The 27333-nt window shown below is 34.0% G+C and overlaps 4 protein-coding genes and 1 non-coding gene across 15 annotated transcripts; 3 read left to right on the forward strand and 2 right to left on the reverse strand.

Annotated features, from left to right (window-relative positions):
• Nucleotides 1–5086: 5086 nt before the first annotated feature.
• On the forward strand, nucleotides 5087–8027 carry LOC112775323 (protein IQ-DOMAIN 23). Of its 2 annotated transcripts, XM_025818891.3 has the most exons (4): nucleotides 5087–5615; nucleotides 6991–7197; nucleotides 7277–7324; nucleotides 7411–8027. In XM_025818891.3, the coding sequence occupies exons 1-4, from the start codon at nucleotides 5253–5255 to the stop codon at nucleotides 7900–7902; spliced, it is 1110 nt and encodes a 369-aa protein (XP_025674676.1). In that variant the 5' UTR covers nucleotides 5087–5252; the 3' UTR covers nucleotides 7903–8027. The 2 variants fall into 2 exon arrangements, with proteins under 2 accessions (XP_025674676.1, XP_025674677.1); XM_025818892.3 differs by lacking the exon at nucleotides 7277–7324 and having other exon boundaries at nucleotides 5094–5615.
• Nucleotides 8028–9869: 1842 nt separating this feature from the next.
• Nucleotides 9870–10226, reverse strand: LOC112779194 (putative non-specific lipid-transfer protein 14). Its single transcript, XM_025823439.1, has one exon. The coding sequence runs from the start codon at nucleotides 10224–10226 to the stop codon at nucleotides 9870–9872; it is 357 nt and encodes a 118-aa protein (XP_025679224.1).
• Nucleotides 10227–10489: 263 nt separating this feature from the next.
• On the forward strand, nucleotides 10490–10563 carry TRNAV-AAC (transfer RNA valine (anticodon AAC)). Its single transcript has one exon. It is a non-coding gene; the product is annotated as a tRNA-Val (tRNA).
• A 325-nt stretch (nucleotides 10564–10888) lies between these two features.
• LOC112775324 (RHOMBOID-like protein 3) lies at nucleotides 10889–13130 on the reverse strand. Its single transcript, XM_025818893.3, has 5 exons — nucleotides 12661–13130; nucleotides 11897–12060; nucleotides 11647–11810; nucleotides 11306–11556; nucleotides 10889–11223 (listed from the first exon to the last, which is right to left on the reverse strand). Exons 1-5 carry the CDS (start codon nucleotides 12963–12965, stop codon nucleotides 11109–11111), a joined length of 999 nt encoding a protein of 332 aa, XP_025674678.1. The 5' UTR covers nucleotides 12966–13130; the 3' UTR covers nucleotides 10889–11108.
• A 6870-nt stretch (nucleotides 13131–20000) lies between these two features.
• LOC112777428 (homeobox-leucine zipper protein ANTHOCYANINLESS 2) lies at nucleotides 20001–26208 on the forward strand. 10 transcript variants are annotated; one of them, XM_025821800.3, is made up of 10 exons: nucleotides 20001–20540; nucleotides 20694–20829; nucleotides 22022–22239; nucleotides 22338–22455; nucleotides 22552–23241; nucleotides 23558–23659; nucleotides 23753–23965; nucleotides 24793–24967; nucleotides 25056–25423; nucleotides 25510–26208. In XM_025821800.3, the coding sequence occupies exons 3-10, from the start codon at nucleotides 22031–22033 to the stop codon at nucleotides 25870–25872; spliced, it is 2238 nt and encodes a 745-aa protein (XP_025677585.1). In that variant the 5' UTR covers nucleotides 20001–20540; nucleotides 20694–20829; nucleotides 22022–22030; the 3' UTR covers nucleotides 25873–26208. The 10 variants fall into 10 exon arrangements, with proteins under 10 accessions (XP_025677585.1, XP_025677589.1, XP_025677588.1 ...); XM_025821803.3 differs by having other exon boundaries at nucleotides 20304–20540; nucleotides 22025–22239; XM_072228755.1 differs by having other exon boundaries at nucleotides 20328–20540; nucleotides 20694–20962; nucleotides 22025–22239.
• Nucleotides 26209–27333: the final 1125 nt, after the last annotated feature.

The raw sequence follows: 27333 nt of genomic DNA on the forward strand, positions 1-27333 counted from the left end.
GACTCTAGACCCGATGAAACCTATACACTTTCAGGCCACAATTATACCGGGTAAAAACTGGGTGAAAACCGGGCCGTTAACACCACATTACCTTGATACCTTCTTATAAGCTAGCATGTGAAAATATCTAAATTTCCAAGACTCCAACCATTATTTGACATAGTAAAATTCACTTAGAAAAATATAATAAGAACCAACTCTTCTCTAAAATTAAAACATAACCATAATCAATACTAATATTGTCTAATAACATAAAATATTTAAATCAATATAAATAACACAATATTATGCATTAGTCTAAAATCTTATGCATTTTAAACATAAAACATTAACTTATAATCTTATAATAACTAATAACACAAATTATTAAGGTTTACAATACTTAAATTCCACATAAGAATAGCCATCATCCATCACTAATAACACAAAATATTAATTGTGTATGATGATCGGGCCACCGGATCGACGGTCGATCCGAACCATGGCTCGTACCCGACCTGAAATAATGACCGGGTCTATTTTTGAGACTCTTACCCGACCCTAGACCTAGTAAAATCACACCAAAATAATCCGGTAAAATCACACCAAAATAGTCCCTAAAATGTTCAGAGCCGGGCCGAATATTCAGGCCGGGTCGGACCATGCACATCCCTATATAAAGTATCCTAATTTATATATTTATGCATTATATATGCTCTTAATTCTCTTATCAGGCAGAAAAAGGGGAGCTAGTACAGACTTTTGTCTTACAACTTTCTTGATTCGCGTACCAAACAAATCCTAATACAAGATTTCAATGTATGACATTACAACTTTAATTTATCACGGGAAAAATGCGTGACAAAAATATCGAGCATTGACCCACTGAATGTTATGTAAAGTGAATTATATATCATCATGTGAAGACCATAAAAAGGAAATGAATCCATTGAAATCGAGACATACATACAGCCTTAGCTGCTGCTTCTTTATTAATGAGATATTAATATTGAATCCTACTTTGGTGTATGTATGTTAATGATGATCAGCTCTGAAGTATGCTCCGCGTACTTAATTACCCGTTTCTTAAACACGATTGTTAATTGGAACTTGCAAATAAAATATTTGGTTTCTTCTCATTCATGTAAGGCATAAGCTATATTAACCAACATGACAAAATTAGGTTAGAGTTGAAATTTAAAGAAATTAATTAATCTTGATAGTAGCTGCCAAATCGAGAATCACATGGTTACTCTCTTTTTTCCTTAATAATCTTTTGTTTTTTCTTATCAACATCACAGTATTTAATTAATTATCTGCACCGCATGCATGGTTGATATAAAATTCTTTGTATAAATGTATTTTGTGTTGCTATATATAATTGATTAACAAAATTATTAATAATGATCAAATAAGAAAATTAACGGAAAAAATAAGTATAAGAACTAACTTTTAATTAGTTATAGAGAATTTAAAATTTAAAATTGTGATTTATGATTTAGAGTTTAGGGTTTTGAAATTTAGAATTTAAAATATAAAATAAAACATTAATTTAAAAACGTTGATTGATATTAACTAAACAAATTTGACTATAGCTAATTGAAGTCTATGTTATATTGATGTGTGAATTTAGGTGAAAATTTAAGTGAAGTTGACTTCACGTAAACTTGATATTGAAAGCCGTGAGATGATTTGATTGATTTGACTGAATTTTCATCTAACGATTATCAGGTATCAACTTCACGTGAAGTCGACTGCACCTGAGTTTTCACCGTGAATTTATTATAACAATATGTTTCTAGCAGCATTTTCCGGACAGACAACTGAACTTGATATGTGTGTGGTGTGTATATATATATGGGGAAAGTATGGGGAGCCAATGGAATATTTGTATAATGCGTACAATGGAGGTTTATGGAGTATTAGAGATATAATCATTAGTGTTATTTTTTCTCATCAGCGTAAATTTTTTGGATGAGTAGTATCATGATATGATATCAGAGTTCTAGATTCGAAAAGTATATATATATCTCAGAGAATTCAATTCCAATGAAATAGAATAATCGACACAAATGAATTCATTAAATTACAATCAAAGTAAAGCAAAGTAGTGCATTCAAATTGTGAAATCTATTAAATATATGCATCTAGATAAATAGTGGTAACATGGCTGGCTTGACTAGTTGACTTATTAAACCGTTCATGTTGTGGCACAACCACAACCATCCATCGCAATATGAATAAGAACAGTGGCACTACCAACACATGATCATCCTAAGCTAAAAAATAAGTTTGATCCTTGGAAGAATTTTCAAGTTTGATTGATAGGTTGAGAAATGAGTTGGGAGACAGTAATTATTGTGTGGGTAAAGACTTAAAGAGGCTGAAAGGGTAAGGGCCCTTGAGAGTGTCCCTCCAGCTAGCAGAATTGACCTCTGAGGATCCAACCTCCCCTCGTGCTTCACGTGCTATCTTTAATAAATTAATCGCCTATCTAGCTGGAGTTGACTACAAGGAACGACTTCACTATGTCCTATCTTAATAATATGGCTTAGCAGTGACACAAAAAGCACAACGTCATAGGACTACCAAAACATAGTTTGGATTAAGCCCCAAGAGCCCTAACTGTTTTCCATAGCAAAAGTGCAAAACCCTTTTAATTAGAGGGCTTCCAAACTTTGTTCCTTTTCTCATTTTCGTTCTTGTTATGGGCTTCTCATGTAATATTTATTTGGGCTTTGGTCCTGATTCCGTAACTGATTAAAGACTCCATACCTATGACAAAAAAAAAAAAGCGCTAGATCTCTGTCTGACCAAATATATACACTCACATGATACCTTGTACGCAGATCCATTTATGGCGGACCTATGCTGGAAATTTTAGTTTGCCTAGATATAATTCCTATCAATCTGGATCCTCTCACCTTAGCTTTGAACATCAACACATGGCACGACAGGACCATGTCCAAATGTGGCTGCCTCCATTTATGTATGTTGTGTCTAGTAGATATAGCCTTAGGCTTCTCTCTGCTACTAAAATGATGGGATAATGTTAACTCATACTGTTAGGCTGCGTTTGTTTACAGAGACAGGACACTGAGATACTGAGACACAAAATTGTGTTTGGTAGAAGAAACATGGAAGAGACACTGAATTAGTGTATTTTGTGTCTATCCTGACAGGAAAGATACGGAGACATTAAGAAGGAACACAACTTTTTTTTTTCTTTCATTATTTTTGTTAATTTTTTATAATTATATTTTTTATTGTTATATTTTTCATTTCAAATTTTTTGAATGAAAAAAATAAAAATAAATTGAATTTTCATAATTTGTTATAATTTATCACCAAATAAAATATAAGAACACAAAATTTTGTGTCCATCAGTATCTTATCCTGTCCTATTATCGTGTCTTGTCCTTGTCCTGTTCTATTCTTAAAATCAAACGCAGCCTTACTTACATGCCTTTGGTAACAGTTTAGTGGGTCGTTGTTATATTTTTGGCTGGTATATGATGTGGGTCATTTAATTTGTACACCATAGGGGAAAAAATTGCATATGCTGCATGCTGGAATTATTACCTTGTACTAATAAAAACTTGTTCTGTTACGTTGGAGAAGAAGCAGCTATACCTTGTACTAAGTTTAATTTACTTGTGTTCTTGTATTGATTCGATTCCAACACCCTTTTCTTATTACCTTCTAGTATAGTGCATTTTGAACTTTTATATACGTGTTTTGTACACTACTGTTCTTCTGCGGTGCCTGGCCATTTTTGTTACCCAAGTAAGATATGATATTTGTATCTCAGTATGTCACAATAAAACTGTTTCAGGCAATTCCCAATTTCCCATAAATGCCAGCATCGTTATTCGCTAATCATTAGTATTGTTAAGAATTAATGAAAACTTTGTCGTATTTCCACAGAAAAATGACTGGATTACTATATTTCCGCATAATCATATGTTGTCTCTTGAGTCTTGGCTCTTTTGTTTAAGGTACACAAATTAATTCTTCTTTTTTGTCAAAAAAAGAAATGATAGTTTTTGAAGTATAGAAATGAACTTGATTAATAATTTGAATAAAGCTAAGAGATAAGATACTCATCAGGTATTGTGAAAGCGGACAGAGGATGAACAACATTAGAACATGTACACAATCATGTAGGAAAGACTGCAAAGAAATTTATCAAAATTCTGCTACCTATTGTTAACTTATTGTTATAAGTAATTACTAAAGAATTTATAACTGCAAAACATTTTTTTATTTTTAGCTAACATTATTTCACTTATAAAAAAACAAAAAACGAATTATTTTAAATTATTATCTCTCAATTCAGTGATTCACTTTTTTTTTTCCTTAAATTTATTTTTCATTACCATATTTACACGTTTTCGATTTCACCTTTTAGAAATGAATTTTAACCAGATGTCATTGAAGTTTGTTTAAACAAAACAAATATTGAGATAAGTTTCAGAATTTAACTAACATATATTTTTTTAAAAAAAGATAAAATAGTTAATAAACTTAGGACATAGAGGTGATGAGAGAATAAGAAGAAAGTTAAAGATGAAATATAAATGGAAGGTAACTATTTAAATGAAGATGATAAAAATATATTTTTATGAAAATATTTTGTTTAAAAATGTGACTTATTTATTTAGCCATATTTTAAACAAAGATAATATTTTTATAAATATCAAAATCTAATAATATAATTCATTATTTAAAGGTCAAAAAAATATTTTCACATGAAAGTAATTATAAAGTCTTCATTGTAGTATCTACCTAAATCGAAATTCAAATGAGCAAAATAGTAAATACACGTAGACCTAGTATACATATGTATCGATTATTACATGTATACTAAAATCAGCCGTACATGGAGGAAACTCAGGTGCAGTCGATTTCACGTGAAGTTGATAGTTAAGAGTCGTTAAGTGAAAAATTAGTCAAATTAGTCAAACCATCTAACGGCTCTCAACTATCAACTTCACATGAAGTCGACTGCACCTGAATTTCTACTATCGTACATATATTTATAAATATATAAATACATTGATAGTTAATTTTAGTATATCAATAATATTTTTTAATATTTAATGTTGAGTTGAGTTGAGTTGAGTTGAGGTGTTCATTCTATAAGTGTCTTTATCTCTCTTACTTTCTCTCACTCATTTCTTCTTCTTCTTCTTTTTCTTGGATTACTTCATTTGAACCCAAAATCAAATAAACCACATAATCCTTTCTCGATCATGACTTGACACCGTAACATGGGCTTCTTCCGCCGACTTTTTGGCGCCAAAAAGAAACCCACCACACAAACCCCTGCCTCCAAACCGCCCAAGAGAAGATGGAGCTTCGCCAAACACCCTCCACAACCACAACCCCCCTCCTCCGCCCTCAACCACCACTATGACCCCTCCTCCTCCTCCTTAGACGCCAACAAGCATGCCATCGCCGTTGCAGCCGCCACTGCAGCCGTTGCAGAGGCCGCTCTCGCAGCCGCCCACGCCGCCGCCGAGGTTGTTCGCCTCACCAGCGCCGGAGCTCTCCCAACTACTCCTACCACTACCAGCAGGCCGAACGTTTCCTCCGCCGCCGTTAAGATACAATCGGCGTTTCGTGGTTACTTGGTATGTGAAAATTATAGTACTACTAGAACAATAAATCATTCTGTCGCTAGTTTTTGAAATTTGTTCACTGTTTCGCAACTAGTAATAGTAACTTAGTAAGTAATGCTTAATTTCCAACGATGATAGTCACTACTCACTAGCACTATTTTCTTTCTTTAATAATAAAATATTTTAATTTGCGCATGAAAGTGAAAACAACCTGTTCCGTGGACATACTGGCGTTGGTCCCCTTCCCTTCCAATACGAAAATGTTTGGTAACCAAAGAAAATCAGTCGTAAACAAGTCATAACTTTATTTAGCATTCATTAATTATTACGACAATTAATTAATGCTAAATAAAGCAAGTTGTAGTTTTTTTTTGTCAACCTAGTATTATCCCAAACGATTCTGGAAAGCGTGTATTTTGTCTGGCCTTTGGATTTTCAGTACTACTGTTTTCTGCTGACAACATATATACATTTTCCTTCATATTAGAGATTCTTTTTATTTTGTGCAGTAAATTGGTCCTTTTAGGAAATTTTCTTCTTTTTTTCGTATCAATATTGTTATGGGTCACTTGTCTTGTCTCTCTCCTTATGTTCTATATATTCTACCTTCTTGCATCTACTTTGGCTTTACATTGTTCATTGCTCATTCCACATTGATGCAGTAATACTATTCATATTTCATCAGCAAAACGCTATGTTGGGAAAAGGGAATGGCTTGAGAGTTACATTTACATATAAGAGGGTAAAACTAAAAAAGTAAAATTTGATAGTGGGTAACATGATTCAACTTTATTGTGGAAAGTGAGGGGTGGGTATGCTAGTATTTAGCATATAAAAAAGGCCCACATTTTTTGGTGACTTATGAAAGGATAGTTACCTTTGGAGGAAGGCAAAGAAGAATAGCCATTTCTACACCAAAAAGCAAGCTCAAAGCTCAGGAAAAAGGGGGGTTGTGGTAGCAGTGGCCCTGCGCCAACGAAGCTACTAAGTAAGTGCTTGTTGGTAGGGTTGCCTTGCCATTAAGGAGAGTGATGAACAAGTTGTTAACCACTTATTAATTAATTGGCTTTTTGAATAGGTCTGTATGGTATGTTTTCTGGTCAAACTCATTTTTCTTTGCATTGGACGGCCAAATTAATAAGGGGAAGAAGAAACTATTACATTCTTACCGTATTCTTTTGTGGAAAAAATTAAAAGGTGCTTTTCACCTTACTTTAATTTATGTTAAAAAGTTTCACGTGAATGAAGTAATGAATAAGTGTGGTTAAGGTCACTAACATGTAAGAATTAGGAAAAGAAAGAGAGACAGCAGGGGAGGGGTTGCATCATTTTCACCTTTCACTACCTTTCAACTAATAAAAAGGAATGTAATGTAATGATATTGAAGGCAAGGAGGGCATTGAGAGCGCTAAAAGCATTGGTGAAGTTGCAAGCATTGGTTAGGGGCCACATCGTGAGAAAGCAAACCGCAGATATGCTAAGGCGCATGCAAACATTGGTGCGACTCCAGGCCCAGGCACGTGCCACTCGCGTGTTCTCACATACTAATACCACTATGCACTCTTTCAAGCCTTCACTTTCCCATTATTACCCTGTAAGCTAATTAATAATTATCCATGCCATCAATGCTTTCTAATTCTTGTTTATAATAATATAATCTTGCTTCATTCAAGGTCCCTGAAGAATATAGTACTAAATTTGATGGATCTTCTATTTTGAAGGTATGAAATTCTAATTCTTCCTCATATTAATTATCTAAATGTTAGTAGTTATTAACACATAAATTTTCTTGTTGAACTGGTGGCAGAGATGTAGTTCCAATGCGAACTTCAGGGAGAGGGGGGCACGGTTTGGTTCGAGTTGGTTAGAGCGATGGATGAAAGAAAGAGAAAACAGAGATGAGGATGAGGAGAAGATGAGTGACAAGATTCTGGAAGTAGACACATGGAAACCGCCACTAAGGTCAATGAAAGGAAAAGAAGAAGTATGTTCAAGAACCGCCGATAACAGCCCGCAAACATTATTGTCTTCGTCATCATCTAGGAGGCAGGGTGGACCCTTTACGCCCACAAGGAGCGAGTGCTCCTTCCATGGCTATGCAGGGCACCCCAACTACATGTCCAACACGCACTCTTCTAGAGCTAAGGTTAGATCGCAGAGTGCACCAAGACAGAGACTTGATTATGATAGATACGGATACGCTTGTTCCAATAATACTCTTCTTCATTATCATTCACATTTGAGGAGTAAAGTGTCAAGTAGTCGTTTCAATAGAATTGGGGTTACCAATTTAAGGTGACATTGCTTGCATGCATGTCTTTGAATATATCCTTATGCACACTAAATAATAATATTCATTATCAATGCTTTTGTAACTTCTCATCAAGCTATATATAGTAACGGACTAAGCTGTCTTGTCTAGAACTATTCCTCTTAGCAAAAAGGTACATTGCTAGCTACTCTCCAATTCCATGTATAAATTCTTGCCTATATCGAGGGCTGAATCCTCAGTTTTCTATCTTTAGGTAAAGTTATCAAACTTTGTCTCCAACTTCTACAATAGTTTGTTCATAACATTACCTAGAGGATTTAAATCCATTAAAATCAATTATGTCATGTTTTTCTTGCTTCTTTAGTTCTTTTGATATTTTCCTTTGTATATTTATTTATCCACTGTGAATTCACGGAAGGTAGATAGCATGGTAGTAGCTTTCATTCTAGTTAGGCCCTTTCTGTGGTCCATATTATTCATTCAGGACATGCTAAGGGACAATGACTTTGTTGAACAACATGAACAATCACCAATCAAATAAAAACATACTATACTTCCAAATTAACCCTCTAAATTTTAATATTAAAATAACCATCCGTATACTAGTAAAATGAATATTCGATATATCTATTGTTTATATTGTTTAATATTTTCATTGTTTACTTATACTTTTCCTATTCAGAAACGGACGTGTGGAAACAAAAAGGACGAAATAATTCACAAATGAAGTGACATATGACACCATAAGTACTCAACCCCCCAAACCCAAAAAAACTGGGTTTTTGTGTTCAAGGTTTTTTTTTTTTTTTTCCCCTCGGGACAAGGTGAGGGAACTCTGGCCTTGGATCCTCCCAAATTGCTCATGTCAAATCTTATGTTCATGATAGGGGTACCCCTCTTATATATGTTTCATCTAACCCCACCTCTCTTTTATAGTGTATGATTTTTCATTAAATGACAACTTAGAATGCACTTTTCTTTTTACTTCTTTTGCAAGAGTGTGGTGCCTTGGTTCACATTATGCCAAAATCATTAACTTTAATCATTGATGTACAAGTTAAAGGAAAAAGAAAAAAAACAGCTTAAATTTGTTTGAATCAATATGGAATTGAACTGCTAATAAACTAATAGTTCAACAACCGAAAAAGATTGATAAGGAATTGGATTTGGATTTTCGTCTTGGCATAATCATTCTCTTTAGAAACATCTGGTGTTACTTGTTGGTATGTATGTTGGTAATAATAATGAATGAGTTGAATTGCCTTCACCTAGACATATGTAGTACCGTGAGAAAGAGCAGTATCATAGAATAGTACAGTTGGTGATAAATAATAATGCATACAATATATTATTATTAAAGTTGACACATCCTTACCCATAAAAAATGGTGTGACATATGCATGGGTGTGGGTACCAAACATTGAAAGCTTTCACTGCTGCATAGCTTAGTTTAATTAAGTGAGGTAGTAGGCACAATGGATGCATTTGGAGATGGTTGAGATCATTGCTCTACACACCCAACAACCACCAAACATAATTAATTACAAAACAGTGAACCATAGCCTTTGTCCTATTTTGTAGGATAAGTATCACTCAAGTGGTTAGTAGAGATTAGAACCAATCAAACTTGGTTAATTGCATGACTGAAATCAAACTTTAATTGCATTACATTACACTAATATAATGTACAATAATTAAAATCTAGTATCTGAAACCAAAACCAACACTTTATTATTGTTACATTCTGCATGACTGAAACTTTAAAAACTCCTCCAAGTCTGAACATTTTCTATTTTATTTGATCTGTTATAGATCCTTCAACAATTATTCCTAAATGTGTTAAATGAGCCTGCATAGTGAAAGAAAAGACTATTATCATAATTCATCATGAAAGAATTGCATTGTGCATTATGCATTATGACTATGCATGAAAATATTGCTAAAAGATTGTGAGTTTCACACCTACATCACATGCATGCATCTACAAGAGTTAATTAGAAACCGCAGTTTGTGTTAGGATCAATGGTGAAGCCCAAAGAGACACCACAGAGGCCCGGTAAGGTACCAATAGCAGTGGCATTTGGGTTATAGGTTTCAACGAGGCCCATTAAGCACCTACAAACAGATTGCCTATTGTCACCAGAGTTAGCATTAGCAATGATGTTCAATCCAGACATTGCATCACAACATGGTGTTCCTGGCATGGGGTCTGGCGAGCCATATGTGATGAATATGGAGCATGCTGAGAATAGCTGGTTCACTATTGGGCAATCTATGACTGCAGGTGCAAATGGGACATATGACATTAACATCACTGCCAAAAGTATTATCATTGCTTTGTAGCTTTCCATTTCTTTATTGTTATAAGGTTCAATCACAATCTGCTTCTTCAGTGGAATATTTCCAATACATCATAAAATTATATAGCCATGTATATACATGGGGGGAATGCTTGGTTGGTGTGCAATGTGTTGCTCGTGGTCTTAACATGAATTTTAAGTGAACTTTGAGGTATGCATGATGCAACTATTTCAAATTTTCAACATAATTTTTAACCATATGAGTTCTATTCATCTCTGTCAGTAAAATAATTAAACTGTGATAACAGCATCAAGGTGTCGTGGTGTAGTTGGTTATCACGTCAGTCTAACACACTGAAGGTCTCCGGTTCGAGTCCGGGCGACGCCATTGGTAGGATATTATTTTTTCTTTGTCTTTTGGGTTTTGAAACAGACAGTAGCACGAAACCTTTATGTTTAGAATTTAAGAAATGAGCAGTTATTATGGTGAGGTGTCCCATTCTTGGCACACTCACCCAATTGCGTTATCTACCTAATTTGCTTAGTTCTTAAAACATCTTCTTTTGGATGTTCATGACTTACCTTTCTTATGGGAATAGGACATTAGTATTTTCAGCCATGTTATTTAGTGATTGATTTTGAATTCATTAAATTAAAGTTTACTTGTTCTACACGTCAGGATAGAAATGGACCACAGGAAAGCTGTTCTGAGATGAGATGAAAAATGGATTCTAATAAAAATAAATTTATCTTTATGTATACTACATATATGTATTGAAAGAAAAAAAGAAGGCAGAGACAAATCCACACAAATACAACAAATTTTAGACGTCGAAAAACAAATAATTAAGAGAAGAGAAGGCAGTATCTAAGAGCTATGGGCTGTGACTATACATATGAGAAAAGAAAATTGGTAGCATTAACTAGTGTGTTTTAAGTGTCATTGCATTTCCATTTAGAAGTTGGAACGCATGTAAGGTAGTGGCACCAATGGCAGTGATCATATCCATTTTCACCCCGAAATAGCATCACCAATGCAATTGATAACCTGAAATCAAGCAAATGATTCATTATAGTTTTATCATAAAAAGAGAACAAATTAAAATGAAGGAAGGAACTTAATTACTTACCCAGCAATCAAGAGAAGGAGGGAGAGTATCCATAGAACATACTGGTAAGCCTTGTACTTGGACTTGAGGCGAACACCCGCCGGAAGATGACGCTGCTCTAACCAACCAAACTGAGGACGGGGCAGCAAAATGAAACCGAGAAGGAATCCGGTAAGGAATCCTCCGATGTGAGCGAAATTATCAACGTGGGGCAAAATGCCAAGGGCAAGGTTGATGACAATGATAACCAAAAGTGTGATCAAAGCCATTGCCTTCAAATTTGCAACAATATGGGAGTCAGAGTCAATAATTAATGGAATCTCAAATCTTTAATCTCAAATTAGCATGATGAAGACTCTCACTTTATTTGAATAGATGGTCCAGTTTGTGAAAAGTTCCGAAAGCATTGCTCCAAGTAGTCCAAAGAGAGCACCAGATGCACCAACAGAAATGTTGTTTCTAATGAACAGAGTAGACAGCACACTCCCCCCAAATCCAGACACTAGATATATGATTCCTATTCTCACTGCCAGAAAGAGAAAGGTTTCCATGGATCAGATTGCAGCAAAAATAGCAAGTTTAAATGTTTCTCATTCTCACTAAATCACATACCAAATCCAAATTGCTGCTCAAGGCGAATACCAATGAAGACCAGACTCAACATGTTTGCTAGCAAATGAATAATTCCAGCATGTAACCAAATGCAAGTGACAAGTCTCCATGCCTGATGCTTATTCACAACATTATCCCACTCAAGACCTCCCATCTTTCTCAACCTTCAAACCACAGAAAAAGAAGTAAATTCAATTAGATCAACACCATCTCTAAATATAATGGTCATGATTATTGGCATCTTAAAACCTTTCTTTGTTTGGCATTTAAATAAGAAAGATACCGTTACCTGATTATACAATTATTATGCATATGCAAATTGCAGTTTAAAAAATATTAGTCCACATTGTTATGTCTGTGACATAATTATTTTACTTATTTGGCTTCCTTCCGTTATGCGACAACTTGCCTTTCTTTACTTTGCTTCATTTATTATTTATTTCTATAAACACCACTTGGCTTCCAATTTCAATTATGATTAAAAAAAAATTGCATCTCAGAAATATGAAATTGGGCAATCCAGCAGTGACATCAGAAAAACAACTACGAGACAATAGGAACTCCAATGTCTGAACTCTGAAATTTGAGAATCGATTCAAATCCCCCAAGTCTCAGAAATTAGAAATTTGAATAAAAACAGAAAGTATTCGACTTGAAATATATAAATTGATACTAATTGGAGGAAGTTACATGAGATAGAAACAAGTAGAGCAAGTGATTGAATATAAGCAAAAAAAAGAATGAAGGGAATTGAGAGGTGTTACGTTGAAGAAGAAGGGCCAAGCAGTGGATTCTCCCTAAGAGGCTGAAAAGAGAACCTGCCAAGGAACCTGGCGACACAATTACCCTGGAGTCCTATGTTGTTCTTGGGGCAATCGTTGATGTACATGGCAACGATGAAAACAGCAATATTTGCAACCACAAACATGGGCACAAGCCATGATGTCCAATGAGTCTCTGTATCATAAGCATATGAAGAAGAAGAAGAAACTGCTGCTGCTTGTGGTGGAGCTCTAGAAGTGTTCTTGGTTCCACCACTCTCAAGATCTCTCCCTCCCATACTACTCATATTCTCGAATCCAACACCAAGAATGAAGAATATGTGAACCCCTTTTATATGAAAGAGATGAAACACAAGAAGGTGCTACACAACTTGGATTCACTTCACTGCCGCGGTAACAATAAGAAACAACATTACTATGCTCCAACACGCTAAACGGTTCACCACGTGGCTGATTCTGATTGCTTCTAGTAGGATAGGATCTTACCTGAAGCTATTAGGCTACAGGAGACACAAAATCGTATTTGACAGAAAAGACATGGACAGAGATGATATGTTCAGAGACACTGAATTAATGTATTTTGTGTCTATCTTGATAGGAAGGACACGAAAACACTAACAAGAGACACAACTTAATTTTTATTTTTTCTTTTATTATTCTTGTTAATTTTTCATAATTATATTTTTTATTGTTATATTTTTCATCTCAAATTTTTTGAATAAAAAAAATGAGAATAAATTGAATTTTTATAATTTATTCTAGTTTATCACCAAACAGAATACAAAAATACAAAATTTTATATCGCTATCCATCATTATCTTGTCCGGTCTTATTCTCGGTGTTTTACCTTATCCTATTCTTAAAAACAAACGCTATATACGTATGTCGGTTTTCGCTTGCGAACTTTTTCTTTTTAATATTGTATTATTAGAGGTGAAATCCTTCATCATGAATTAAACTGTGTGTTGAACACAACTATGGCAATTTACAAAACGTCAATGACGTTTTGTGTTTCTTCAATTAAAATAATATTTTTCTAACAAAACGTCAGTAATGTTTTGTGTTTTAATAATTAAAATAATATTTTTTATTACAAAACGTTAGTGACGTTTTGTTCTTTGATGATTAAAAAAAAAATTTTATTGCAAAACGTCAGTGACGTTTTGTACTACTACCACAACCCTGTAGAACACCAAAATCATCAAATATTTTTGCATTTCACATTAAAATTATCCATATATAAAAATTTTAGCCTTCGCTTGCTCCTTTTTTATTAAATAATTGCTTCGCTATTATCTATCAATAAAAATCTTAACCCAAATTCGGGAGACACAATTAGAAAACGGATATTTTTCCTTTATAATGCTCCTCCACGTTTTCCTTTTGTGTAAAGTTTCGTAAATAATTGAAATTACACACCAACTAATTAACTCATTCACACGATTTTGTTTGCTCTTCTTTCTTGCAAGAAATTAAAACAAGTTACATTATTTGCTTCGAATTATATATGACGACTCTATTGCACTTAAAAGTGTAAAATCAAATTCATACCAAATTGAATAGGGCATAGATATATGAGCTTAGCTTGTTCAATTCTCTCTGAAAAATTGAAGTGAGGTAGATAAATCAATTTCAAATCTAATAACTACGTAACCGTTTTAATTGCATAACATATATCATCACATTCATTAAGAAACATGCATGTATATGTCATATCAACAATTCATTGTCCGAGAACGAACTTACAGAAATCAGAAATGTGATTCAGGGTTTTTCTGTATTATTATTATTCATGGAATTAATTACTAGTTGTAAACGTAAATAGTTAAATTAACTAAACAAAAAAAAATGGACTAATAGAGGAGTTGTATTTACATTCTCCTAGGAGGCTAGGACTCTGCCAACCACTATGACTTTGATAGTTTGATTATTGGTATATATTATTTAGCTTTCAAAAAGGTAGAATATTCCATTTGTATAAACAATAATCATAATATCTTAATATACTCTGCTTTCCACCCGTCCACACATCACACATTTTGTATGCGCGTTAACCCCAATTACAAACTAGAGGGCTTCATATATTTAGAAGCTTTAAAACGTTAATAATTACTTGTGAATATAATATGTACGAATATAATATGCAGTAGCGGAGCTAAATTGAGACAAGGGGGGCATGGCCCCCAAATTTTTATTAAAAAAATTAGTAGTACTTCTTTAAAAAAGAAAAAAAAATCCAGTTGGCTCAAATACTTTATTATGACTTAAAATACCAAAGTTCAATCTTCATCTTTATTCAATAAGTAATACTCCCTCTACCTTTGAGTTCAAATATAAAAAATTAGGTATTTTTTATTTATGTAATTTGATATTATTTTATATTTTACTGTTTATTTAATTTAATTTTTTATATGATAAAAAATATTAGAATATTCAATAAGTATTGATATTATTGTATTTGTATAAATTGATAAAAAAAATTCAATAAATATTATAAATTTTAATATTTGTTCTTCTAACTTCTTTTTTACATATTTTACAGGATATATATTCAAATTTTTATATAAAATAATCATGAAAAATTAAAGAATTGATACAATTTTTTAAGATGAAGGCTAATATTCAAGGAAAACATATAACTTTTATAATTTCAACACTTGTAGATAGTTCTTCTACTTTAATAAATCATGAAGAAAGTGAAATACAACCTTCAAAAGTTTAAAGAGTTGCATCTGATGAGTTTGACCTTAATTCTTTGGAACGAGACTTTGAAAAACGACTTTAAATTTGGCAATATCACCCAAATCAGAAAAATGAGGTTAGTCAAATTTATCTTCAACGGAGTTCATATCAAAAGCATCTTGACAAGTATCTTCTATCTGCCCCCCAAAATTTTATTTCAAGATTCGCCACTGATAATATGTATCATGGATTATAATCAAGGTTAAATACAAACTATGAAGGAGTAATATTCTGAAATAGAGAGCAACAGCAAGGTATGTATTCGGTGGGTGGATGGATATGATGCAACGACAGCTGGATAATGCACACTAACACATATGACCATTTTTCTAGCAAGCTGTATCATATAAATTAAATATATGGTTATGGTTATTGGATATATATTAAAACCTATGCGTATACGCCAAATGAAACTAGTCTTATCATCGCGCACTCTCTTGGTTGGTTCTCACTTTCAGTTGGCATGCCCCTATTGCTTAATCCTCACTCTTATTTTGCCCCTCCTCCTTTTCTTTATTTTGTAATTATTCAATAAACTAATTAAGCATTTTAGGAATCATTTCTACTCGTTAAAATTTTCTTGTGTTTTAAATTATCAAGATATGAGTTCTGATCTAAATGATTAAATGTTGCTTATATCAACAATGTGTATATATATCACTCGGCGCGGGGACGGATCCAGAAATATTATTTTGGAGAAGCCAATAATATATATAATAATATTAAAAAATTATATAATGTAAAATATATTATAAAAATATATCGATATATAGAGAATATATTTTAAAGTACAAAAAATATGTATATACTTTTTATTAACGAAGTGGTCGATTCTTCGTATCATAAAATTTATCGATAATAGAATTTGTGTCAAATTTTTCAGTAATTTTCTTTTCAATATAATTAAAACACAATTAACAAGAAATTAACCTTTCATTTTATTTATGAGTTATTCTTCACAATATTCATCGCTGAAAAAGATCTCTCAGTTGTAATTGTTGAAACAAAGAGAATTAATACCAAATAAATCAAGAAAGACATTCACAAGAAGAACAAAAATCCACTTTATGAGATTTGAAAAATTTTATTTAATTAAAAAATATTAGTAATAATATCTTTTCAGATTTTTTTAATATTGTTACTTACTTTTTTAGATATTAGAAATCATTAATATTTAGGTTAGACTGTACTTTTATTTATATTAGACTAAATACTAAATAAATCAAAAAAATAAATCATACTTAATAACTTATTACTATTAATTTTTTTTAAAAAATTGGGAGTCGAGGCGTCCACTCGTCTCCCGTATGTCCGTCCCTGCTCGGTCCAAAATTACATTATTCATGATTTATTTTTAAGGCAAAAAATGACAATAAAGCTATGCCTTACAAAATTCTTTCCCTCCACACATTTCTAGATTTCACTTCGGGTCTAAGGATTAGTGAATCTTGACGTGATTCCTAACCTACTTCTACTATGGGAATATATATTGATATACGTCAAAGTAGACCTGTGTTGACTTCACTCCTGAGAAAGAGATAGAGAGAAGCAAGATGACAACTCTACAATATATGTTAGGATAAGAGAGATTCAAAAGACACAGCTTTCTTATTTTTGGTATATGTAGTTATTAATTGTTTGTATAGTCGTCAAAACCATGTTATTTAAGTGACTTAAGTCAAGCTAAGGAGTACCACCTTTGTTGAGTGGCAACAAATGGAAATTTTATGAATCATTCTTGCTCAACAATTAATTGATAGCTCCCTCTAATGAATAAAAATAAATAATAAAATTAATTGATAACTTATGGATGTCTATATGTAAATGAACTATTATAGTATTATTTGTACATAACAGTTGATACGATGTTTTCATAGAACGAGGTTGACATAAACTCTCCACAATCCACATATAATAAAGTAGTACATATAGACATCTTAATGATTGATGAACTCAAATAATCAAACGTAAAAAGTTAAAATTAACACTTAATCAAAAATAAAAATATACACATTAAATTCTTTTAAATTTTAGATAATAAATATTAAAATTAATTATTAATAAAAGATTATATTTTTTACATAAAAATAATTATTAAAAAAAATTATTATTTATTTTTTTAACTATGAAAATCTTGATTTTTTTCGTCGACGGAACTTTTGTTTTCTATAAAAAAATTTTGTAGAAATAATATAATTCTATAAATCTTTTATGTCATCATTTATAATGTTAACACATAAACAATATAATTTTAAAAGATTTATATTTTTATAATGTTACTGGTTAATATCTAATTATATGCTAACAAATACAATAGAATCAATAATTCTGCCTTCTTCTAATCTGTAGGTGAGAAGTCAATTTTGAGGAGTATGGGTTTGTGGAAAGTCGTTGAATTAACTTTTGTGATGTGGTGAGCATAATATAAGCAAGGCTAAGGTGGTGGCTAATTCTCCTACCCTGCATTGCGGCGCCAATAAAGAAAATAATAAGCACACAGATCCACAAGCAACTATATATAAAAGTGAAAATTCAGATGTAGTCAACTTCACGTAAAGTTGATAACTGAGAGCCGTTAGATGATTTGACTAAATTTTCATCTAACGGCTCCCCACTACCAACTTCAGGTAAAGTCGACTGTACCCGAGTTTCTGAATTTCTACCATATATAAAACATTTCAAAACGGATAACAGACGAAAGAAAAAGGTGGTCATACTTTTAGGTTTGCCCAAGAATAAAAGGTTTTTCCTTACATACACACATTACACTACTATTACTGTTGTTATGAAGTCATAATGACATTAATATTCTGTGTCCAAACTGAAAGGAACACCACTCATTTCAATTGATTGCCATATATAGTTATATACAGAGACACATCAGACTCAGAGTACATTCTTTTTAACAGGGTTAGGCCCTTAATTTGCTAACTACTCCAACGACCAACCTTTTCCAATATAGTGCTCCCAAGGATAGTTAGTGCCTATGGAAAGGAAAGGAGAGAAAGTGAGAAAGTGAGAAACTTCAGACAACTGGCCCAAGAAGGCCCAAACTCAATGCAGGCTACGATCCAAGTTATGGTCCCTCACGCCTCATTTTTTTTTTTATTTAACTCTTATTGATGGCCTTTTTGACATAACCCACGGTAGTTTCTGTTAATTAGTGTGGGCCTTGGCCTCGTTTACGAAACAATAACAATTGCAAAAAAGATCAGCTTATGATTGGGTTGCTGACAAACCCATACCCTTTGAACGAGCATCCATTCATTTTGATGTTCCAAGCTGGAAGTTGCTGGAAAGTTTAAGGAGTTTCCCTTCTGTAATGCTAACTAAATAATCTCACTCGGGTAGGTGTTAGTTAACTTAGTCTACGGACACGTCATCTAACAGAAATAGAAGTTGGTTAGTTGCTAACTACTACTAGCTCCATTAGTTTCTAAACTACTAACTGCATCACAAGCTGACTCAGCTTCTTCTTCTAATAAGATAAACTCTATTCATATAAATAACAAAAAATAATACTGACATAATAATCTTAACCAGACAAAATATGTTTCAAGTTCGGATTAGGTTTTGCACACCCCTCCTCTCTATTCGGTGTACCACATACAATAAAATCGTAGCACCAGCTGTATTTTGGAAATATATTCGTTCGTTCATTCAATTTCATTAAAATGAAGAAACAATAATAAGCATACTATGTATAGACAGATATTTATATTTTTCAATGGTATGATAATCGTGTGTCATTTTTTTTTATCATATCTTATGACATGATAGCCTTTTAATCGCGATGCAAATCATAAAACAGTGCAATTATGGTAACTTCCGAGTTGTAATATTTGATCATATCACGTAATAATATCCATGAGTTAAGAGAAGTGTTTGGCTTTGTAAATAATTTCGCAAGTCAATTTGATTTTTGTTGTTAAACTTGATTTTCAAGCAGTGGTTTAAAACATGTGCAAAGTAAGCTGAAAACGGAATAGGAAACACAAGATGATATTATTGATCTTGTTTCCTTTTCACGCTCAACGTTAAATACAGTAAGAAGGATTAAAATTCATACCATAAAATATGTTGCATACAAATGAGATTTTTATCATCAAGTGAATGATAATATTTTACTGATTTGTAGTTCAATGAATAAAATAAATAGAATATTAAATTAAAAGAAATAACAGTTGGATTTGGCACACACAGAATCCAATCCAATCAGTTATTAAATCATACATGGCCGACGCCACTCACTTCTCAGTCTCTCTTATCTGTCTCCATCGCAAACAAGCCACGTAATACACCTCTCATCCAAACACGGCCTTAACATTGTCGAAATGACAATAATATCCCCGTGTTAAGGTGGTCCGGCACACACCAAATACACCGCCTTTTAAATAGACAAAGGCGTGTGGTTGCAGAAGTAAACACCAAATGAAGGAGCGTGTTGACACGCGATCCAAGTTGAAGTTGGGATTGTTGGCGGAAATCTCGATCTCACCCTTGTCCTAGCATGGACCCCACACCGCTTCTATACTCTGTCTATATTTTTTCTCTCTCAGTGGAGAGAGAAACACACTCCCTCTAACAAAAATAATATTTTTTAAATAAAAAAGTATAAAATATTAACAGATTATCTGTCAACTTATTGTTAACAATAATTAATTATTATATTTTAAATATATATATAAAAAGATGTATTCAAAAAATATTTTTATAAAAATATTTTTATTAGACTCAATCACAAAAAAAATATTTTTATTAGACACATTCATAAAATACTTCTATTAAACACAATTATAAATAAGAGTTGTCAGAAATATTGTTGATAACGTGATGAAATTGTTTTTAAATATATATATAGAGAGAGAAAGAGAGTCCTAGCTAGATACTAGTCGAAAGTGTAGACCACAGAGAGATAAAAAAAAATAAAATATTAAAAAAAGGGAGAAAAAGTGCATGAGGGAGATGAGATGAAGAAACAGCCATTGGAGAGGCTTCGGATTCAGAATGGGTTTTGTTCAAAGCAGAAAAATAATTTGAGTTAGGAACAAAACAAAACAAAACAAAACAAGTAGAGGAAGCAACATTGACTTTCTGATTATCTCAGACTCAGAGTCACCGTAAGTCAGCTCCGCCATTTTCGTTTTTTATTGCTATCAAAATCTAGGCATGGACACATGTGTATGTCAATATATATAATATTATTATTTTTTTAATATTATATAGTGGTAAAAATATACGTTTTTTGTCCTGTGTCCTTTTCTCTTCCGCAGATCCAAGAGAGAGAAAGTGTTGGAAGGATCTGTAAGAGGAAAATAAAAAAGTTAATAACTTTGTTAGATGTGGAACCCAGCAGTGGCTTAAGTTTTGGACCCTTTTTAACTTTTCACGCTGTCAAGTTAATAAAAGGTATCATTTTCCTCCGTACCAGGGTTGGTTTCTAACTTTCTATGCCATCTAACTCCATTCCCATTTCCCAGCTTTCTCACTTATATCAGTGTGTGTGGGGGTAGAGAGAGAATGGTGGGGATGGTTTTATGAGGTAACTATCTTTTGGCTTAGATTTGATATGATGCATTTGAAAAGTCAGGAGTGATGGTGTGTGAATATGACTATGACTATGAGATACATGTGAGATAAGGTCTTGTATTTTTTTGTTTATCTTGAAAATGATAAAATTGATAATCTCTTTGTTTTACATTCTCTTTTCCTATGCAGTGTATGTGTGTGTGTATAGGAGAAATAGGGATTCTTTCAAAATTCTCCTTTTCTGGGTCTCTTTCAGAATTCTCCAATACTGACAAAGTAAGCAGCAGTCCAAGTGTGAAATATAGGAAAACTAGGGATTCAACTTCATCCCCCACCACCCTTATTTGTCACTGTTTCTGTGGTCTCTCTTGCCACTGGGGTTGCAGACATGAGGAGCATGTGTCTGTGACCCTCCTTCCATCAGGGACGAAGGGACTTTCTTGTCCTCTTACTCTTTCCATCTGTTTCTAGAATAGACTTTCAGTTGATAGAGAGAGGGTGCAAAGTCTTCTATGGGGGTGTTGACAAGGAAACAACTTTTTACTTCTCTCCACTTTTCATCTATAAATAATTCAGCTCGATCCTGTTTCAAACTTCAAAAAGTCAATACCCAAGGAATCAAAAACTGTAAAGTTCCTTGGTAAAAGAGATAGAGACAAGTTTTTTAGGAGCAAAAAGAAAACTGGAGAACATAAGAATAAGCATCATAGTGATAGAGAGTACACGTTACTGAGAAAATTTTGGTATATAGGAGAGAAAAGAAAAAAGGTTCATCATCTTTTGGGGAACTTTTTTTTATGGGGTTTGAGGGTTCGATTAGCACCAACAGTGGGAACAGTAACAGAGCTGTGTTGAATGATATTTCCCAACCTATTCCCAGTTCATTGCAAAATCCATCTTCCTTCTCTTTCTCAGCTGTATGTCTCATTTTGCTTTTGGACTTCGTTATTGAGCATCTCATGTTATCATCCTTTACTTGTTCATTGATAATGAATCTTGACTTGTGCATCTTCATATTTATCCTTATTGAATTCTTCTTGTTGCTGCTGATGACTCTATTCTTATTCTGCAGCAGAGAAAAATGGAGGGTCATAGTGATATGGGTCTCATAGGGGAAAATTTTGACACCAGTTTGATTGGGAGGTTGAGAGATGATGAGTATGAGAGCAGGTCGGGAAGCGATAATTTTGAAGGCGCTTCCGGTGATGATCAGGATGCCGGTGATGACCAGCCACGGAGGAAGAAGAGATACCATAGACATACTCCTCACCAAATTCAAGAGCTTGAGACGTATGGATTTATGAAAAATTTCAGTTCGTTTTGTTATTTGTTTATTTGGGATGTGGAAACTGAGGTTGGTGTTTCTTTTGGTCTTAATGATTTTTCAGTTTCTTCAAAGAGTGTCCTCATCCTGATGAGAAACAAAGGTTGGATCTTAGTAAGAGGCTTGGCTTGGAGAATAAGCAAGTCAAATTCTGGTTTCAGAATAGGAGAACCCAAATGAAGGTGAATTTGAAAACAGCTGAATTATTATTGCACTCGTGTGTATTTTGTTGATCCAAGTTGAATATTGTGATTATTGAACTGCTTTTCCTGATTCAGACCCAATTGGAACGGCATGAGAACATAATGCTTAGACAGGAGAATGAGAAGCTCAGAGCTGAGAATAGTTTGATGAAGGAAGCCATGTCAAACCCAGTGTGTAACAACTGTGGTGGCCCAGCCATTCCTGGCCAAATTTCATTCGAGGAGCACCAGATTCGAATTGAAAATGCTCGACTGAGGGATGAATTGAACCGCATATGTGCCTTGGCAAACAAGTTCCTTGGCAAGCCAATCTCATCACTGACCAATCCCATGGCTCTCCCAACCTCAAATTCTGGTCTAGAACTCGGTATTGGAAGGAATGGGATTGGTGTTTCGAGCCCCTTTGGAGCTCCCTTGCAGATGGGACTTGATTTAGGAGATGGAGTATTAGGCACTCAACCAGCAATATCTGGAATGAAGTCACCATTGGGATTGATGGGAAATGATGTTCAGCTTGAGAGATCTATGGTTGTAGATGTTGCACTGGCTGCCATGGATGAATTGATTAAGATGGCTCAGGCAGATAGCCCTCTTTGGATTAAGGGCTTTGATGGTGAGAGGGAGGTACTGAATCATGAAGAGTATGCAAGGATGTTCAATCCTTGTATTGGTCCCAAACCTGCTGGTTATGTAACTGAAGCTACAAGAGAAACTGGGATAGTAATCATCAACAGTTTGGCCCTTGTGGAAACTTTGATGGATGCGGTATGATTACGATGCTTCACTTCTTAAGGCTTCAGTGAAGTTCAGTATTAATTCACAACTTAATAATAAACTTATAAATTGTGCCATATTCATTTTGAGTGATAAATCATAAAACTGTTAGTGGTAGCTTTTTGTGCTATTTGATATTTATCTTTTAGATTTACATAGAAGTCGGTAATATGGATCAATGCAATATTCTCTTAAAGGGGAAAAAATGATTTTGTGCAGTGGTTTCTTATGGCCCATGACTATTTATTAGTGTGAAATTATACGATTGGATAATATCTTATTCTTAATGGATTCTTTCTTTGAATAGAATCGATGGTTAGAGATGTTTCCATCAATGATTGCTAGAGCTGTCACCCTTGATGTTATATCTAATGGCATGGGTGGAACCAGAAATGGTGCTTTGCAACTGGTATGTTTCTCTTTCTTTATTTATGTTTTGCTTCATTCACTATGCCATCATAGTTGGCCGGAACTGAATAGTGAATACAATTATACACTTCAGATGCATTCGGAGATTCAATTACTTTCACCACTAGTCCCTATTCGTCAAGTGAGGTTCCTCCGGTTCTGTAAGCAGCATGCGGAAGGTGTTTGGGCTGTAGTCGACGTTTCTGTTGAGATTGGTCGCGATGCTGCGAATGCACAGCCATTCATGAGCTGTCGGAGGCTTCCTTCTGGCTGCGTTGTGCACGATATGCCCAATGGTTACTCCAAGGTAAGTGCTCATACAGATTCATTTTGGTTCTCTCTTTTTCTTTTATTTTTGTGGTTGGATATTATCATGTCATATCTTGACTTATATTCTAATTTGTCTATTTTCTCTCATTATAGTAGTACTGGAGCTTGCACTTGAATTAGATTTCTTCTTTTCTCTGTGCTACCAATAATTTGTACTGTTCTTTTGAGTTGCACCTTGCTTGGGAATATCTTTCGTACTGGGGAAGATGCTTCTCTATTAAAAATATAATAATATTTAAATTAAGGGTTGCTTATTGTCTGTACTTTCAATACTCTTAGAGACTAGTTAATCAAGGTTTATATGGTTTAGCCATAGAAGTTTGAAGCTTACTTCCAAAAATAATATTAAAAAGTGCCTAAAAATTTGAGAAGTCTTGGATTCTACAATCCATGTTTATATATATCAACTATACATTTGCTTCTTCTATATTCCAGTCTCTGCTATATAACCCAACATAATACTATTTCTTTACTTTGAACGAGACCTTAATGACCTGGATCCAGTCCTCTTCAATAATATAATGGAGACAGGTTTTAATAATATTAAGAAATTCCATAGTCTGCTAACTCTGTTGAGATTCACCTCTATCCATTTGACTTTGATGATCCTCCACCGGCTTCTATAATTGGGTATTAATTTATAATTATCCTAGGGCTTATGTCAACATTTCTTATGTAGTTAGTTAAGTGAGGAGTGAGGACTGTGTTATATTATTCCAACAAACTCCCTTTCAAAAAAAAGAAGGATCAAAGTCTTGTTTATGTTTTCCATTTCTGAGAGTACTGTATGAACTACTGTTGTAGGTTACTTGGGTTGAACATTGGCAGTACGATGATAGTGTGGTGCACCAACTGTATCGGCCATTGATCAATTCTGGCTTTGGATTTGGTGCTCATAGATGGATAGCCACCCTCCAGAGGCAATGTGAATGCTTGGCAATCCTCATGTCCTCATCCATCTCAAGCGACGATCACACAGGTATATATATACACATGCATGTTGATGTTGGTGTTTCTTCGAATGTATATCAAGTCATGCAAGCTAAGACTTGCTATTTGTTTTGCAGCATTAAGCCAGGCCGGCAGGAGAAGCATGTTGAAGCTGGCACAGCGCATGACCAGTAACTTCTGTTCTGGCGTCTGCGCCTCGTCGGCTCGCAAGTGGGACAGCCTTCACATTGGAACCTTGGATGATGACATGAGAGTAATGACGAGGAAGAATGTGGATGACCCTGGGGAGCCTCCAGGCATTGTCCTCAGTGCCGCCACTTCTGTTTGGGTGCCGGTGTCACGGCAAAGGCTGTTCGAGTTTCTGCGCGACGAACGGCTTAGAAGTGAGTGGGACATTCTGTCCAACGGTGGACCTATGCAGGAGATGGTCCACATTGCCAAAGGCCAAGGACATGGAAATTGTGTTTCTCTCTTACGTGCTAATGTAAGTTGCATTATTCTTTGAATAATCGAGAATGAAGCATGTCAAACTATCTAAATCTAACCAAAAATGTTGATTGATATTTGAAGGGTGTGAATGCGAATGATAGCAGCATGGTGATTCTGCAAGAGACATGGACAGATGCATCGTGCTCGGTGGTAGTATATGCACCGGTGGATGTGCCGTCGTTGAACGTGGTGATGAGCGGTGGTGATTCTGCATATGTTGCACTCTTGCCTTCGGGTTTTGCCATTCTCCCCGATGGTCATTCGTCGTCCGGCTCCAAGGGCGGCAGCAGCGACGACGGAGGGGGAAGCTTGCTGACGGTTGGATTCCAAATCTTGGTGAATAGCCTGCCAACAGCAAAGCTTACAGTGGAGTCGGTGGATACTGTGAATAACTTGATCTCATGCACCATTCACAAGATCAAAGCTGCACTCACACTTTCATAAACACTCATAACATTCTTTTTGTTTTGCTTGTTACGTTATTGTATAGAGATAGAGAGAGGTTGAGACTTGAGACAGAAAGGGTCGCGTAAGGAAAGGTTTCGAGTCAAGAACGAACCGCGAAAAAGGAACCGCAGCTACTTTTGTGGTGTTGGAGTTGGAGTCGCCGGTTCGGGTATTGACTCGTTGACCAGCGATTTCGTCTCGCCTCTATTTTATTTTATCCAACAAAACAAAACATGTGTTTGTTTCTTTTTGTTTTATTTCCATCCTAACACACTTGGCAACTTCCAAACTGCTCAACTATGTCTTTTTGAATGCATTTTTTGTTTTCTTTGATATTATTCTGCCTCTTATATCGTCTATTTTTTTGGGTTTAAGGTACCTAAATGTGTCTCCCATTTATAGAAAAGTCTTTAAGAAAGCATTGTTTTATATTTGTAGTCAAATATGTAATTACGAAAAACTATTAATAAATTATATTCCTTCTCTTTTATGGGAAAGATAGAATGTATGTCAAGTTGTTGATTGATTAAAATTTTTCTCAAAATGAAAATGTTATAAATAATTCGTTTATTTGGTACATTGTTTTTATACAGGTGGAAACTCAGGTACAGTCGACTTCACAAGAAATTGATACCTGAGAGGCGTTAGATGATTTGAATGATTTGACTAAATTTTCATCTAACGGCTCTCAGATATCAACTTCACATGAAGTCGACTTCACCTGAGTTTTCACCTTCTATATATTCTCTATTGGGTATAATCCCGTAGTAAATCTGATCGTGTAATCATTTTTAATGCGTGAAATAAATCTTTATGTATATATATTGAATATAGAGTATTATATTTGAATTAAATTTTAAACAATTAATTTGTCATAATATTTCTACTTGTACAAACGTACAGAGTCTGATAAATATTTGTGTAACTTTAGAGTACATCTAATGCATGCTCTAAATTATAAAACTTATTTTTGTACGAATTTTAAGAATGGATTAAATTGATTAGAAATATGATTTTATGTGTTAAAAATATGTGTATAATAAACCTATTATATGATTATACGTAGCAAAAAATAATTTCTAAAAATACCAGAACAATTTCCGTCATTTAATTCTCTTGGCCTATTTTAATCCTCCAATATGTCACTTTCCTTACAGTTTCTTCTTTTGTATCCATTTTCTTTCCTTCTCATCACAAACAAAACCCGATATCTATTCCAGGCACTAACAAAGTGGCAAGTGGGTCAAAAGTTGATTCAATTGGAAATTTGGAATGAAACTAAAAGAGGAAACCTATTATTTTTCAAAGTGACGAAAAAACATAATCATAGTTAATGGAAGAGTTAGCTTTAGTTTGTCTGCTTTTTTAGGAACCATATACCTAATTTTGTGTGTTAGATTATAGATAAACAAATTATTCTCTAAGGTGATGGCTCCAGTAATTAATTAGTTCTTGCCT

The sequence above is a fragment of the Arachis hypogaea genome, chromosome 19 (assembly GCF_003086295.3).
Source record: "Arachis hypogaea cultivar Tifrunner chromosome 19, arahy.Tifrunner.gnm2.J5K5, whole genome shotgun sequence".
Lineage (NCBI taxonomy): Eukaryota > Viridiplantae > Streptophyta > Magnoliopsida > Fabales > Fabaceae > Arachis > Arachis hypogaea.